Below are 12,493 nucleotides of genomic sequence, written 5' to 3' on the forward strand. Positions count from 1 at the left end.
ATTGAGATTTGGAGATTATCTTGACATGGTATCATGAGCCAAGGCAAGACTTCAAATTTTTTTTTTTTGCCGTGAGATAATTCAGATATTCTAAACACAAACTAAATAATTCAAACACAAATTAAGAAGAACGAAGATGGGTGAAAAAATTGTAGACTTGACGTATTATCTAGGATCGAGTGATGGTCCGGGTAATATCATTACGCCTATACAATTGCGTGGTGAAAATTATGATGAATGGGCTCAAGCTATGCGAAGATCTTTAATGGCTAAGCGTAAGTTTGGCTTTGTGGATGGAACTATTGCCATACCGAAGACGGATGCAAAGAAGATGGAGGATTGGATTGCGGTGCAGTCCATGTTAGTTTCGTGGATTACTAACACGCTTGATCCGAAAGTACGAGCAACAATTGGCGACTATGATGATGCAAGTGTTTTATGGCTGAACCTTAAGAACCGGTTCTGTGTGGTGAGTGGGACGCGAGTATGTCAATTAAAGACAGCTCTTGGTGCGTGCCAACAAGCTACTACGGAATCTATAGCTGATTATTTTGGTCGGCTTTCGAAAATCTGGAAGGAACTCTTGCTATATGTACGGGTTCCTAAGTGTAGTTGTGGAAAGTGTGAGTGTAATATTGTTACACAGGTCGACAATATTCGAGAAGAAGATTTTTTGCACTATTTTTTAATAGGCTTGGACGCCCACTATGCCGTGATACGATCTCAACTCCTTGCGCAAACTCCTCTTCCTACTGTGGATGTAGCTTATCAAAATATAGCAATGGCAGAACGCCTACGTGAAGGGAGTGTGAAGGTGGAGACGGCAGTAGCTTTCAAGGTTGATTTAAAAGCCAAGCAAAAATATGAAGATAACAGTGATAAGTTTTGTACCCATTGTAATAGAGTGGGTCATGATGAGAGTGGTTGTTTTCAAATTATAGGCTACCCCGAGTGGTGGGGGGAGCGTGGCCGTGGTGGTAGAGGAAGGGGACGAGGCAGTGGTGGTCGTGGCTCACGTAGCAATAGAAGCAATGCTGGGGCAGCACACACAACCCAGCAACAACCGGTGAGGGCGAATAAAGTGGCTGGCTCCCCACAGTCACAATCGAAGGCTTCCACTTCTACTGATGATGCAGCAGCCAGCCTAGTTGGCGTGAGTGCAGCCCAGGTGCAGCAGATTATCGACATTCTAAATCCCAAAAATCGTCAGTTGCATGGTAAGACAAATTTAATACCTTGGATTGTGGATACGGGAGCATCAAATCATGTTACATGTGATTTTAAATTGCTCAAAAATGTGAAGAAAACCCAAAATTGTCCCGTAGGCTTGCCAGACGACAAGTCGGCTAATGCGGATTAATTGGGAACAGTGATATTGCCGGGAGGTTACAGCTTGATAATGTGCTTTATGTACCTCAGTTGACTTGCAATTTAATTTCTGTGACTCAATTAAGCGATGAATCAAATTGTATTTTGCAATTTACTAATAAAATATGTGTTATACAGGACCCGCAGACGAGGAAGGTGATTGGTGTGGGTGAACGTGAAGATGGACTGTATTTCTTTCGAGGTGTTCCTGAAGTGAAGGTTCTAGCGGTGGATGGAGATTCTTCGTTCGACTTATGGCATCAACGGATGGGGCACCCTTCAGAGTCAGTATTAAAATTAATTCCTCATATTAGTAGTCATTATAGCAGAAAAAATAAAGTTTGTGATGTGTGTCCTCGGGCAAAACAAACTAGGTCTAGTTTTCCAATTAGTGAGAATAAAGCAAGTTGTATATTTGAACTTGTGCATATAGATTTGTGGGGTCCATATAAAATACCATCTTCATGTGGTGCTCGTTATTTTTTGACAATAGTTTATGATTTTTCAAGAGGTGTTTGGATTTATTTGTTACAAAATAAAACCGATGTTGAATTGATGTTTTTGAATTTTGTGGCCATGGTGAAACGACAATTTGATCATGTTATTAAAATTGTTAGGAGTGATAATGGAACGGAATTTAATTCCTTGAAAGAATATTTTAATAATAATGGCATGATTTTCGAAACATCTTGTGTGGGTACACCACAACAAAACGGACGAGTAGAGAGAAAGCATCAACATATATTAAATGTAGCACGGGCATTAAGGTTTCAAGGGAATTTACCTATAAAATTTTGGGGGGAGTGTGTTTTAACGGCATGTCATCTCATTAATAGAACTCCAACCCTATTACTTGGCAATAAAACTCCTTTTGAAATATTATTTAATAAATCACCGTCGTATGAGTCCATTCGTGTTTTTGGGTGTTTGTGTTACGCTCATAATCAACGGTGTAAAGGGGACAAATTTGCTAGTAAGAGTAGACGGTGTGTGTTTTTAGGATACCCGTTTGGTAAGAAAGGATGGAGAGTGCTAGATTTAGACACCGAAGAAATATTCATCTCTCGTGATGTGAGATTTTTTTAGACTACTTTCCCGTTTGATGAAGCATCCAAGACAGCCTTAACAGAGGACCTGAGTATATGGGGATTGAGTGAGGTTATTGGGGGCGAAGATGAGGAGTGGGATGCTTTGCAGCCCCACATCGAGGCTGTCCCTGACCACCACGCTGAGGACCAGGTGGATGCTGGGTGCCGAGCTGAACAGCAGCAGCCCCCTGACCACGGTACTGGGCGCCGAGAAGAACAGCAGCAGCAGCGCACTTCCCAGCCTGACGCAGCAGTGTTAGAGGATGCAGGGGGGAGTGCCACAACTCAGCAGACCAGGTGTGAGAATGAGGGAGAAGCAGATGGGTTCGGGAAAGGGAAAAGACCAAAAATCCCGAACACAAAATATCGAGATTTTGTGACGCATACTATACGGAAATACAATTCATCATCACGCACATCATCTACATTATCATCTTCCTCGGGTACTCCGTATCCTCTCACATATTTTGTTGATTGTTCACGTTTTTCTGAGAAACATAAAAAGTATATTGCAGCTATAACGGCAGGGAATGAGCCTAGATCTTTCAAAGAGGCAATGAAACATGAAGGTTGGCGAGATGCAATGGCTGCAGAGATAAAAGCTTTAGAAGAACAAGGTACTTGGGTACTTCAGAAACTTCCACCAGGGAAGAAAGCCTTGGGAAGTAAGTGGGTGTATACAGAAAAACGTGATGAGCACGGGAACTTGTAGAGATTGAAAGCACGATTAGTAATATTAGGCAATCATCAGGTGGAAGGCCTTGATTACAATGAGACATTTGCGCCAGTTGCAAAGATGACTACAGTTCGGACATTCCTCGCAGTAGCAGCAGTGAAGAATTGGGAAGTACATCAGATGGATGTGCACAATGCATTTTTACATGGAGACTTGGAGGAGGAAATTTACATGAAAATTCCTCCAGGTTTCAATAAAAATAACTCTGATTATGTGTGCAGGATGAAGAAATCATTGTATGGTTTGAAACAAGCTCCCAGATGTTGGTTTGCAAAATTAACTGCAGCATTGAAGAAATATGGATTTAAACAATCCTACTCGGATTATTCTTTGTTCACATTGACCAAAGGAACATTGCAGTTGAATGTGTTGATATATGTTGATGATTTGATTGTTGCAGGGAACAATAAAGTAGCCTTATCAAAATTTAAGGCATACTTGGGAGATTGTTTTAAGATGAAGGACTTGGGAGTATTAAAATACTTCCTAGGGCTCGAGGTTGCAAGAAGTAAGCAGGGAATTTATATTTGTCAACGAAAATATTCGTTGGATATTATTTCTGAAACTGGATTATTGGGAGCTAAGCCTGCAGATTTCCCGATGGAACAAAATTATAAATTAGCTCTTGCGGAAGGCAGAGTATTGGAGGACGTGGAGAAATATAGACGACTTGTCGGCCGTCTAATTTATTTATGTGTAACTAGGCCGGATCTTGCATATTCTGTTCATATTTTATCACAGTTTATGCAGAATCCGAAGGAAGCACATTGGGAGGCCGCACTTAGAGTGGTGCGTTATTTGAAGAAACACCCAGGGCAAGGAATACTTCTTCGCTCGGATAGTGAATTGCAACTTGAGGGTTGGTGTGACTCTGATTGGGCTAGTTGCCCATTGTCTAGGAGGTCTTTGACAGGTTGGTTTGTGTTGCTTGGTTTTTCCCCAGTATCTTGGAGGACCAAGAAACAACCCACGGTTGCTACATCATCCGCAGATGCGGAATACAGGTCAATGGCGGCTGCAACATGTGAATTAAAGTGGTTGAAACAACTACTAAGAGCTTTGGGTGTACAACATCCGCAGGGCATGAAGTTATTTTGTGATAGCCAGTCAGCTTTGTACATTGCTAAAAATCCGGTATTTCATGAAAGAACGAAACATATTGAAATTGATTTGAATTTTGTTAGAGATGCGATTCAGGAGGGACTTATTTCACCTTCGTATGTTCCCACGAAAGAGCAGCTTGCAGACATTTTTACCAAAGCCTTGGGGAAGGCTCAGTTTGAGACGTTACTTTCCAAGTTGGGCATTCGAGATCTACATGCTCCAACTTGAGGGGGGATGTTAAGATAAGATAGTATATCTTAGGGAATATATTTGTTATATCATTGTGATTATCTTGTGTTATCTTTAGGTAGGATAATATTTCCTAAGATAAGATTAATTAGATTCCTATGATAATTAGGTTTCTAATATATGTGTATAAATATTTGATTGTGGATGAATGAGAAGATTGAGATTTGGAGATTATCTTGACAATAATAAACATCGTCTTCAACAGCATCAGTCGTAAAGGTAGCAACACCCCTAGCCATGAAGAAGTCACCAGTTCCTCCAATAACAGAAATGTCCCTAGTCTTTTTCGTCGAAGGGTTAGCCCCTGCAAAATTTAATGACCCTTTATGCTTAGTCGAGTTGAACACGAAAGAGAATCCAAACCAAGATGTAAACACGTCTTTCTTGTCGTAAAAGTAGAACCCTTGGGCGCGCCCTATTGGGGTGGAGTGAAAATCATTTGTAAGTGTATAGGATTGTCGAAAACTATAAAATCTCCAAAGTGATTTTGCCTTGCTAAAATGGTTTTGTTAGCCCAAGCGGGCGCTCCTATGATGGCTTAAGTGGCATTTTTGGCATTCTTGTCGTTGTAGACTACGTCATGGAAGTAGTAAACCATTCTCTTGCATGGTTTCCTAGGCCTTTGGGTGATTTTTTGGGGGTGTTTAAGACTTTAAGTGCATTAGAGAGATTTGTTAGTGAAAAAGAGAAGGGAAAATGTAAATGATGATTTGAGTGCCATTTCCCTTGTTTTTTAGGAATACATGGAAATGTGTATACAAGAGAAGATCGAGTACCTATATTTGTGTGGAAAATCATATCTAGGCAAGGCTGTTATTATTTACTTGTATCACCTAAGCTATACCCTATCATTTTTTTTTATTTTTTATTTTTAATTAGAAGAGAATCAAAGCTTTCTTCATTTCCTAAACATTTAAGTAATCTTTCTAAAATTAAAAGATATTGAGTTCATGATCTTTTTTAAAATAATTATACAAGTTTCTTTTAAATCTTTGTCTAGTTTAGCATAAATTAATTATTATTGTTTTTTTATAAAGGAAAGATACAAGAAGTTAGACTAGTCTTCTCTCAAGAGTATAACCCAACCTATCTGAAGTAATAAAAAAGAAAATTTACTATTAAAAAAGGATCAATACCCTGGTGCGTTTGCATGAAATGATCTAAAGAAGCAACATAATCTGCTACTCTATTGCCTTCTCTATAGATGTGCCTAGACTCGACGAAAGAGAAAAGACGAAGGAGCTCCTTAATATCTTCCAGTAGTAACTTAATCTTCCATGGACATTGAGCTTTACCCTGCAAAATATTAATTATAAGTAAGTTATCACCTTCAATAAATATATGGGAAACAATGTAGGACCATGCAAGTAAAGGCCATTACGAAGGGCAGCAGCCTCAGCAATAAGAGGTGTACTTGTGCCAATATTATAAGACCGACTACAAATATGATTTCCCAAGTGGTCTCTGGTAACTACACATGTAGCACCTGAGGCACCACGTACAGAGCCGTCAAAATTTATATTAACAACACCATGACGAGGAGGAGACTAGGAAATCCAAATGGTCTGAGAATCAACATAAGAAGCAGAAGGGGCTAACTGATTATCCATAGATTCCAAACAAGAGAGCAACTTCCATTCATGAAAGATTTTTTGGGCACAGGATAAGATGGCCATAGGAGAGAAATTCATGTTCTGAAAGACAATTGAGTTTCTAGTTTGCAAAAATACTCCACATAGAAGTAATAATCTTAATCACAGAAAAAGAAAAATTCCCATGCAAAATTCTGAAAAGATGATAAAATTTATTATGAAGAGGAACATGACCTAGCCAATTAGTAGTAGGGTTAGTAGTCCAAAAACGTTTCATAAACAAAAATGAAAGGAATAAATGATCATGTGTTTCAAGATGGAAATTACATAAAGGACATGTACTAGGAATGTGCGAATGTCCAACTGACGATGAGCAAGATTAGCTCTAGTAGGAAGAGCGTTATGAAGAAGTTGCCAAACAAAAATTTTCAATTTTGGGGAGATATCAATTTCCAAATCCAAGCAAATTCTCACTTAGTGTGGGAAGATATGTTATGGGCTAACCAAGTAGCAGATTGTATAGTAAAATCGACAAACCCCACCAAGGTTCATCTTGGATAGACGATGAAGGAATAGGGATACTTTGAATAATTTGAACTAAATTAATAGAAACAAGAAGAGACAGGGCCGTAAGATCCCACTCATTAGTGTCCGTAATAAAATGATCAACAGTGAGATCTAGATTATGGATATCTGAAATATCTAAATTTTAACATAGAAATAATATTTTCAGAAGAGCACCAATTATCCAATCAGAAAAGAACACTAGCGCCATTACCAATTTTCCAATGAAGTCCTTTAGAAGAAGAGGGCGGAGTTGGAGAAATCTTTCTCCAAATCCAAGACTCCTTCGGCTGAGGCTTATACTAAAAAAGGGTTGTTTACTGAGATACTTTGCGGTCATCGAACGTACCCAGAGGTTATTTGGGTCTGAGATTATTTTCCATCCTAACTTGGCTAAAAAGCCGAATTCACAACTTCAATCTTACACAAGCCTAAACCACCATAACTTTTGGGTTGCCAAATTTTATCCCAAGAAATCATGGGGATTCTATATTTTTTGTGGAGACTATTTCCAAAAAAAAATTCTATTAATCTGATCCAATGAGATAGTAATACTTTTAGGAAGGTGGGCTTGGCAACATAGTATAGGACAATCTAAATATTAGCTATGTACAAACAATATATAGTCGTAGACAAATAAATAAACAATAAAATTATGTGTTACAGGCTTACATACTTACAGGTAATGTCTTATTAATAGTTAGGTTAATTCCTTATACACAAACAGAATTTAAAGTTTATCTTTATTTTTTTTTGGATCAAACAGGTTTTTGAAAACAAAATTTACGGTTTCTTCTCCATTCTCCAATTTGCCTCATGAACCAAGATTTTCAAAATTTTGATAATATATATTCTCAAATACATATAATATAATGGCTGATTTTGCATCCTTTTATTGTGGTAGTCTAATTAACATATATTGTTTATTTTAGGATTAAAATGAACATGAATTTATATGAACCCTGATTTTGAACTATTCAAATTTCGCATAGAATATGTAGATCGATGCATATATTCAATATTTATTAATTTAATGTGCGATTGTATTATAGATATTGAGTGAAAATGATTATGATGACGATGGTTATTTTTATTCATTGATGAAGAACATTGAAGAACAATATTTTTTTATTTAAAATTTCTTAATTCAATCTGTATTTTTGATTTTATTGATAATTGATTTTAGTTAAATAATCATGAAAAAAAATATAGATTTTCGAAAATGAAAAAATAATTTTTGAAAATAAAAAATGAATTAAAGAAAAAAAAAAGAAATTTGACCAAACATCAAAAAAATGATAAAAATCAACCAATGAGAATTACTCATAAGAATAATGGTGGTCATTTTAAGAAAGACCATTGAAAATCATCCATTAATAGGTAAAGACTAGAATAGACCTGGTCTACAATAACTTATTGTAGACCGAACCTTCTAGTACATCATACAAATGTGATTATATCATACGAAATGTGATTATATTACTACAAAAGTGATTATATCATCCTAAACTGTTATGTAAATGTATCACTCAAAAAGTGAATATATATATAAATAAAGTAGGCATTTTTCGGGAGCATTCGACGCGCCACATAAGAAAAGGTATATATTATTTTGACCAATAAAATTTTAGATTAATAATTTATTTTAGAATTAAAAAATTCACTCGCCACCTAAGAAAAAGTGACGAATAAGATTTAAGAATTTTGCCATCTAGGTAAAAATAACGAATAGTGAACAATTAAAATTTAAATTATTTAAAAAACTAATAATTATCTTTTTTACATATATGGATGTAAATCTTTGATCATAAATATCTTTAATCTCTCCCTAGCAAATATTATAAAAATTAGATATTAAAAATGTACTCATCGAAACGAATAAAACTAAATCTCGTATCACTATGTTTTTCCTTATATACAAAAAGAAATTTAGAAGATTCCCCCTTATTTTTTTAATAGTTAAAAGATTTTAGATGAGACTAACATTTTGAAACAGAACGAGTATATAAAAAAACGCATTTACGAAGGACTTATTTTAATCAATAAATAAAACATAGCTTTTTTGGTGCAGCAGGCCACACCGTGTGGCCTGCTGCCAAATCAGTAAAAATAACGGATTACGCAGTATAACGGGGTTACTATTCACTTGCATAACGGGGTTACTGGTTTTGTCAGGGTTACTTGTATTTTTTTTTTCAGGGGTTACTTGTTTTTTTTTTTTTTTTTTCAGGATTTGTATTTTTTTTTCAGGGATTACTTGTATTTTTTCTTTCAGGGGTTACTTGTATGGATTATTTATCCAGGGGTTTCTTGTATTTTTTTTTCAAGGGTTACTTGTATGGATTACTTATTCAGGGGTTACTTGTATTTTTTTTTTTCAGGGGTTACTTGTATATTTTTTTTTCAGGGGTTACTTGTATGGATTACTTATTTAGGGGTTACTTGTATTTTTTTTTCAGTTACTTGTATTTTTTTTTCAAGGGTTACTTGTATGGATTACTTATTCAGGGGTTACTTGTATTTTTTTTTTCAGGGGTTACTTGTATTTTTTTTTCAGGGGTTATTTGTATGAATTACTTATTCAGGGGTTACTTGTATTTTTTTTCAAGAGTTACTTGTATATTTTTTTTCAGGGGTTACTTGTATTTTTTTTTTCAAGATTTAGTTGTATTTTTTTTCAGGGGTTACTTGTATGGGTTAATTCAAGGGTTACTTGTATGAGTTATTTATTCAAGGGTTACTTGAATGAGTTACTTATTTAGGGGTTACTTATATGAGTTACTTCAAAGGTTACTTGTATGAATTACTTATTCAACGGTTACTAGTAAGCCCCATACCAAACCAGTAACACCCTACAAGTAACCCTTGAGCAAAACTAGTAACACTCTACAAGCAATCCCTAACCAAACCAGTAACACCCTACAAGTAACTCTTGAGCAAAACTAGTAACACCCTACAAGTAACCCCTAACCAAACCAGTAACACCCTAAAAGTAACCCCTGACCAAAACCAGTAACACCCTACAACGGCTACAAGTAACTTGACCAAACCAGTAACACCCTCACCAAACCAGTAACACCCTACAAGTAACCCCTGACCAAACCAGTAACACCCTACATGTAACCCCTGACCAAACCAGTAATGCCTACAAGTACTCATAACCAAACTAGTAACACCATACAAATTTTGACGTAGAATGTTTGATCTAAGATTCCACGAAGAAATAAAACGAGCTCACATTTCTTTGGTTCTCATCAATTTCACTACTTCAAATGTTGTTGATGATTTTAAGGATAATTAATCACAATTTTTCACAGCAATTTAACACCCAATTTCTACAATTTCAGGCTTTAATTGCAGCAATTTGGCAAAGAGGAGAGAAAAAATGGGTGGAGTAGAGATATGGCTGTTGGTGATGTGTGGTTTGGCTTGAAGAATAAGCTAAGAAAAGAGGAGAGAGAAAATGGGTATAGTATAGATATGATTGTTGGTGATGTATAGTTTGGAGAAGAAGATAAAAAAAGAAGAGAGAGAAGAGTTGTGGTATTTTTTTTAAAAAAAAATAATAATAAAAATTGTGACTGGCCACACCGTGTGGCCAGCCACATACAAAAATTTGTGTAAATAAAATGAGTTGTCATTTATTTTTTATTAAGAAAAATTGAAGAATAAGGTTTGGGATTTTAAATTCAAGCGCCACGTAAAATAAATAAACCTACGAAAGATAACTTTAGTGTTAAAATTAAATAAATAAAAAATAATCTTATGATATTAGGAATTTTATTCAAATATCCGATGAATGATCTTCATATAAAAAAAATCTTAAATTAATTAAAAAGATTTACTAGAACCGTGCATCGCACGGGCTTATATCTAGTTTATCATTATAAAAAGTATCAAATAGTAAATTACATCATTCAAAAGATGATTTTTTAATTTTGTCATTCTAAAGATAATTATATAATCTCATTAAATAATTTAATATGAGATTATATAATTCAAAATAAGACTCACAAAAAGATAAGTATATCGTCTAAAAAAGTGATTATATCATTCAGAATGTGATTATATTATTTAAAAGTGTCAAATTTTGGGTCTATATATAATAATGTATTGTAGACCGGGTCCATACAAGACCATTAATATTTTGATTATGGGATATGCCATCTTTTTAATTTGCTGCTTTTGTCAACAAATGAGGGATGACTATGAGATTAAAAGACTAAATTAATCTGCAACTAAATTTTCCATTGAATGGTCAGCAAATTAATCTGCAACTAAAGCTGACAATTTTATTTTATTATTATTTTTTTTTTGTTTTTTTTTTTGACAAATGTCAGTGAATAAAAGAGACTGAAACTTTGGAAGCGTACAAGCTGAATACTACGGAGTATATCTGTATATAGTAGGGAGTAGTTTTTTTTTTGTTTTTTTTGCTAGGGAGTATATAATAGTTCTCCATGCTGAATCATCACAAAAAGTTACTAAATTAGCGGTCTCCAAAAAGGGAAAATGACGATAAAAAAGTTTTAAAGAGGGATGGAGTTAGGGATGGCAACGGGTCGGACTCGGAGCGGATTATGCTAAATCCGACTCCGACCCAACAGGAAGTCGGAGGTTAAATCCGACATCCGACTCCGACTCCGACATCCGATTCCGACTCCGACTTCAATATCCGACCTCCGACTCCGACTTCGATTCGACCCGACTCCGAGTTTTTTTTCATTATTCAATATACTTTGAGATGTTGGGCTATTTGGGCCTTCACAACCCACACCCAATGCCACCATGACCCACACAAAAATCCATTATCTATTGGAGTCGGAGTCGGATTTTTTTCTCGGATTTTTTATAGGATCCGACTCCGACCCTCCTCCGACTCGGAGTCGGATTATTTTAACAGAGTCGAACTTGGATTACTTTTTTCTCGGACTCAAAGCGGATATTTTACCTCGAATCGGGGCGGAGTAGGGTCGGATCCGGACTAGATTGTCATCCCTAGATGGAGTATGGAATTCTTAAGTCAAATTGTAGATAATAATGTTTTTCTGTCACATACTTCCTTTATTTTTTTAATTGCAGCATTTTTATTTTCACGATCTTATAAACAAATTTTTAAAGAGGAGCTAGAGAGAAAAATAAGAGGGATCCATGTGGATAGGAGAGAAAGAAATGTCAAATGAAAAGCGTTGCAACTAAAAAAAAACGCAAAAAGTATATAATTTGTACAAGAACAAAAATTAGCCCGAAAAAATAATAAGGTTAATAGTAATAAATTTAAATTATTAATTTTTTGGGTGTTTCACTCGGTTCACCTTTAGGGCTAATCCGGATTTGGGGACCAGTTTTGGATGATTAGGTTCCAAATTATTATTAATAGAGTTGCATCCCATCTGACTCGGCTCAACTTGACTTAGGGTTTGTTTGGCCAAGCTTTTGAAAAACAACTTCTGTTTCCCAGAAGTAGTTTTCCAGAAACTATTTCTAGAGAAACAGTTGTAAGAAATAGATTTGTTTGGCCCATCAAAAATCAGAAGTGATTCTTAGATTGAGAAACTATTTTACCCTGTTTGGCCCATATTAGTTTTTTTTTTTTAAAAATTATTTGGGAGAATAAATTAGTATTAATTTCTTGTACATTGTTGTTAATAATAGTTTTTTTTTTTGTTAATAATAGTTTTTTTTTGTTTTTTAATAGCAAATTGTTTATAATAGCTTGTAAGATTAAATTTAATTTAAAATATTGAACAATTCATAAGTCTAAATACTTAGATTTTTTTGTCAAAATATAA

At 35.3% G+C, this 12,493-nt stretch overlaps 1 protein-coding gene and 1 pseudogene across 1 annotated transcript; one reads left to right on the top strand and one right to left on the bottom strand.

Annotated features, from left to right (window-relative positions):
- Nucleotides 1–136: 136 nt before the first annotated feature.
- LOC145636363 (uncharacterized) lies at nt 137–3,168 on the top strand. Its single transcript, XM_081687907.1, has 3 exons — nt 137–1,321; nt 1,507–1,656; nt 2,455–3,168. Exons 1-3 carry the CDS (start codon nt 137–139, stop codon nt 3,166–3,168), a joined length of 2,049 nt encoding a protein of 682 aa, XP_081544033.1.
- A 1,490-nt stretch (nt 3,169–4,658) lies between these two features.
- On the bottom strand, nt 4,659–5,266 carry LOC145636379 (disease resistance response protein 206-like; annotated as a pseudogene).
- Nucleotides 5,267–12,493: the final 7,227 nt, after the last annotated feature.

Source organism: Chenopodium album, chromosome 1 (assembly GCF_948465745.1).
Source record: "Chenopodium album chromosome 1, dcCheAlbu1.1, whole genome shotgun sequence".
NCBI lineage: Eukaryota > Viridiplantae > Streptophyta > Magnoliopsida > Caryophyllales > Amaranthaceae > Chenopodium > Chenopodium album.